Consider the following 5000-nt stretch of genomic DNA (forward strand, 5'->3'; position numbering starts at 1 on the left):
CGTTACCCTCACTATTATTGAGAGCTAACCGTAAACAGGCTAACCTGAATGTTATTTAGGCCTAATTAGGCTAACCGAATGTTATTTAGGCCTAATTCAGGCTAACTGAATTTTCATTTTACAGACGGTCTGCACAGTCTGCAGTCTGCGTTTTTCAGTGGCCCCTCGCTTGGGTGCCTTTGGCACCAAAACCGTCTTCACTTTCCTTATAACCTGCTCCCCAAAAACATTTTGAGAAGGCTGCACTGTATAATATGGAGCCACGGGCATTTTGTGTGAGACTCGACCACATGGTAATCTTCGCGTCGGAGTACTCTTTCTCCTTCGAACGTTTCCGGCAAAAGTCATAGAAAGTTGGGAAATCCAAGACTGTTAAAATGTCTAGAAATACATCAGATCACGAATTGCAATTCAAGGTTGACAGCCTCCTTCCCTTGAAAACTGAAGCCACACAGGTTACAGATGATGTGCTTATGAAAATTGGTGATTGTATACTATTAGATTCTCTTCCTTACCTTCTAGTCCACGATAGAAGTACTGATAACAACCAAATTTCATGCCACTTGACGTCTCAATTACAGGCTGAGTAGCACAGTGCAAAAAGAAGTCCATCTTCTTGCAATCACGAGTTCTGCATGGAAAACACTCTTTTATTACTAAACAAAGTTAAGGCTAGGTACAGGTAAGAGGAATGTTGTTTTCTGAGATTTGCTTCTAAGAAAATAACCAGAAACTTTGAAATTGGCTGACAGGAAGCCCCGCTTATCACGAGTTTTGCATGAAAATACACATTCTCTATAGCAAGTTTTTGTCAGATACACCTGTAGGTGAATTTATTAGACATATACAGGTTGTGCAACAAGATTCACTTTTTAAAAGTTACCAAGAGACTTAAAGGGGATAGGTCACGCTATTTTAGGTAATTTTGTTTAATTTTGTTAATTATGAGCTCTAAACGTCAAATTGGCAGAGCAAGAGTCTCTCATTTGCAAAATCACGGCCGCATAACAACTGAGAATGATTTTCCAGCTTTGTTAAAATGACATTTTGATATAGACTGATATAAATTGGAAAAAAGGTGGGCCGACGTTTTTCAAATTTACCCAAATTCAATCCATTTCAATCTTCTCCAGTTTTGTCCATCCATGTCCTTTCTTGGCTTCCCTGTGTTTTGTTAGAGTTCTTCTATAGTTTTGAACAGTTATTTTGATATGTTAGTTAATTCTATGACCATTCGATCAGTGCTGAAATTGCCTGAAATTGCGTGACCTAGCCCCTTTAACGATTGGGCAATTTTTTAGACCCTTCAAGTTTCTATCAGATTTCTTGAGCAAACTAAGGAAACATCCGTGTCTTAATCAATAAACACATTTATAAACTTGCCAAGGCATTACATGTACCTTTTGACAAAAAGTTAGCTTCTGTGGTAATTTGTACTTGATTGTGCCACTTGTTAAAAAGTTTTTTAATTACAAAAAGGGAATCGTTTTGAGTGTTTCTATAGAGAGTATATTAACCGTTTGCAGCCTGACAGATGCAATCTCCCGTCCCTAAAATACATGTAATAATTATTATTATTCAATTGATAATCATCAGGCACCGGTTGTTCAAATAGTGCTATCCAGTGGGTAAGTAATAGCAAACCCAATTGCGCTATCCAATGGAAAGTAATTTACTGTATCCAGTGGATAGCGTTATCAATCTTTTGAACAGCTGGGGCCAGATGTCATCCAGAGTAAAATTCGTAAGTGGCACTGTGGTGCAGAAAAAGCTGAAGTAAAAACTTACCGAAATTGTTGACAAGCGAGTACTACTTGGCATTCTTTACAATCTCTAAAAAAGACACTGGAGAAAGAAAAGAAGAAAAGCTAAAAGTTCACTGAAAAAAAAAAACCGGCAACAAAGATGACACCACAACACCAGGCAAGCTAAAAGGGCTAAGGTACCAGTCTTATGAGAACGTCAAACATGTACAGTAGGCTCAAATCCCTACATCGACTATTCAAAGCAACTCAGAGAGAAAGACACTGCTTTGTTTGAAAGGGTTTCAACACTTAGACTCCCTGTTTAGATCGAATAACGCTACAACACTGTATCAGGTAACAGCAATGTTATAGTACCATATGAAACAAGAGTTATTTCCAAACAAGATGTGATCATTATTGTAAAGGAAAAAAGTTACCTTGGCAACGGGAAAACCCAGCAAAAACACCTTACATTTTGGATCTCAAAAACGAACTAGGTGAACCCCCTTTTTTAATGCTGAAAAGTGATTAGTCAAGAAGGCCGCGACGAAACTTTCGGTAAAGATTTGAAAAATTCACTCCAGAGGATTAGAGCTACCTTAAAAAAATCACAAAATTAAGCTGGCTCTGAATCCACTACACAGAATTTTTTAAAACTTTGCAGAAAGTTTCATCATGCCCTTCTGATTACTGACTTTTCAGAAATAAAAAATGGGGGTAACCAATATCGTTTTTGAGATATAAGTAACTAAAGAAAAAATAAAGGGTGTTTTTACAGGGCTTGCCCGTTGCCACAGTGACATATTACATCACAATATTGACTGTATCTTGTTCAGCAATAATTTGTGTTTCATTTGGTACCACAATATTGCCAATAACAACGTTGTGGTGCCGATCCTTCTACATAATAAGAGCGTCATTTGGAAGCGTTGAAACTGGTTCGAGCCTCCTTAATATCAAATGAGTTTTTACGGTCTTCACATTTAAGGACAATAAGAAATAAAATATTATTGGGCCCAGATTCCAAAACTCCATAAATGTCCAGGACCAAGACGACACTCAATTTTGATATGTCATGAAGTACATTTGTAATCTCTTAAGTCTGACTTACATGTAGCATCAAACTCAACAGTGGAGCTAACACTATCATTGGAGACATTCATAATTACAAGTTAGGGTTATACAATGTAGTTATTAGACAGTAGTAATATTACTTCCATCTAGAGCGCTATTTAAAAAAATAGATCAATAGCCATCTAATAGTAGTAGCAGTAGCATTGATTACTCAAGCCTAGTTTTCACAAGCAATGCAAACACAACCACAAGCACAAATGCAAGCAGAAGAGTGCTTATTTCAAGGTGAAAATGGGCCTGATGCAAGCATAAGCACAAGCGTACTTGGATCAAATTTTTTCCTTTTTTCTTAACATAGCTTGTCCTTGTGCTCAAGCTTGTGTGACATGTGAAAACGGGACATAATGCAAAAACAACCCAAGCTGTGATGTTCATCCAATGAAAAAGATCCATTCAAGATTCCACTCACAGCGCTGGCAGCATTCGCTTTCACTTTTGTTGCTAGTGAAAACTGGGCTTTTAAGGAATAGAGTTAGGGGGACATGTTGTGACATTCAAGCTAGTTGTACTTCTAGAAAACAGTGACGTTGAAGTTGACGAGAATGAAAAGAGGATGTTTTGTGAAGCTTACCAAAATTTGGTATGTACACTGTATTTCAATCATCAAATCAATGCTCATAAACTCATACATTTAAGAGCTCACGCAATGATTGCAAGGAATAGGTGTGGCCTTAATAAAATCAGAATTACGTGTAGGTAGATGTGTTGAAAATGCTTGAAGGTACATGTAGTAATACCCAGTCAATTCAATTATAAAGAAATATTATACAATTGTATGATACTTCTATAAGCCAAAATATAATAATTATAACAGATGACCATTTTCATTAACATTTACTACTTATGAAAAGAAAAAAGAAAAAAGAAAAACTAACGAGAAAAAACATGAGCCTTTCATCCAATGTTTCAGCTCTTTAGATAACATTCTTTTAAAAAAGTAAATACTAATAAAAGATAATTGGTGAGATAAATGCGGCTATATAAAAAAGACAGCTGTCTTTTTTTGCCTTTGCATTTCATCACTAATTAGTTTCCATAGAGCAAGTTTACAATAACAACAGAAGTTCCATATTCTCCTTCTCAGCCGTCATCAAGCATGTTATACACCGTGCACCGGTGGCTCAGTTGGTTGAGCACCGGGCTGTCACGCAGGAGGTCGTGAGTTCAACTCCGGCCGGACCAACACTCAGGGTCTTTAAATAACTGAGGAGAAAGTGCTGCCTTTGTAATTACATCTGCAAATGGTTAGACTCTCTAGTCTTCTCGGATAAGGACGATAAGCCGGAGGTCCTGTCTTAGAACCCTTCAATGTTCATAATCCTGTGGGACACTTGCCGTAAAGAGTAGGGCATATAGTTCCCGGTGTTGTGGTCTGGTCTTTCTGGTCTGGATAGGGTAGGGTGGAGCACCTCGCATAGGTCCTCAAGTCCTGTTTGTGCTCCTTCCCTCTGGGAAGGTTTGCCCAGTAGAAGAGACAAACCAGATGTCTCGTAAAAACAAAAAAACAAAACTAAAGGAGGATTCCAAACAAGAGCTGGAAAGTAAAAGAAACAGCATTACCGGGTAGCTTACCTTCCCCCACAAGGTCCAATCACAATGCGGCAGTCAATGCAATCATCAACTTGTACCGAATCTGTGTGATCTAAAATAAAGATGTCGCAATTCTGCAGAATACAAACACAATAAATAAAGTGTTAACGCATCGACCGCTGGGAGTGTCAGACTTAACAGACTTAATACTCTGTCTAGCCCCAGACGATTTTACTTCTCAACTGGGGGTACAATGTATCCCAGGGCGCATTCAGGGAGAGTGGATGAGTTAACAAGTCAAAACCTATAACCCCTTCACTAACCCATTGACCCATGAGAGTGAGACTTCACAGATTTTACTCTAACGCCAGATGATTTTACTTGTCAACTGGGGGCATGCTAGGGCACCTGAGGAGTGGATGGGTTAACCACTATGGGGTTCCCCAATGACTATGAATTAAAACGAAGTAAACTATATGCGTACGACTCTTACGAGGCAAAAGGGTTTGAAGACAAAACACAGATGTAGTCTTTTAAGGGAATGTTTGTGTTGTCAACCCTTTTTCACCCAAGAGGTAAACCCATTGACAA

The 5000-nt window shown here is 38.3% G+C and overlaps 1 protein-coding gene across 2 annotated transcripts in view; it reads right to left on the minus strand.

Moving 5' to 3' along the window:
• The window catches only part of LOC138019371 (protein XRP2-like), a 23233-nt gene that overhangs the window by 16377 nt on the left and 1856 nt on the right, over positions 1 to 5000 (minus strand). For both annotated transcript variants that reach the window (XM_068866136.1, XM_068866137.1), the window contains exons 3-5: positions 4452 to 4543; positions 1789 to 1845; positions 516 to 631 (exon numbers count right to left, since the gene is read on the minus strand). In XM_068866136.1, the coding sequence (XP_068722237.1) occupies positions 516 to 631; positions 1789 to 1845; positions 4452 to 4543 (265 nt within the window). The remainder of the gene's footprint in view (positions 1 to 515; positions 632 to 1788; positions 1846 to 4451; positions 4544 to 5000) is intronic.

This window comes from Montipora capricornis, chromosome 10 (assembly GCF_036669925.1).
Source record: "Montipora capricornis isolate CH-2021 chromosome 10, ASM3666992v2, whole genome shotgun sequence".
In the NCBI taxonomy this organism is placed as follows: domain Eukaryota; kingdom Metazoa; phylum Cnidaria; class Anthozoa; order Scleractinia; family Acroporidae; genus Montipora; species Montipora capricornis.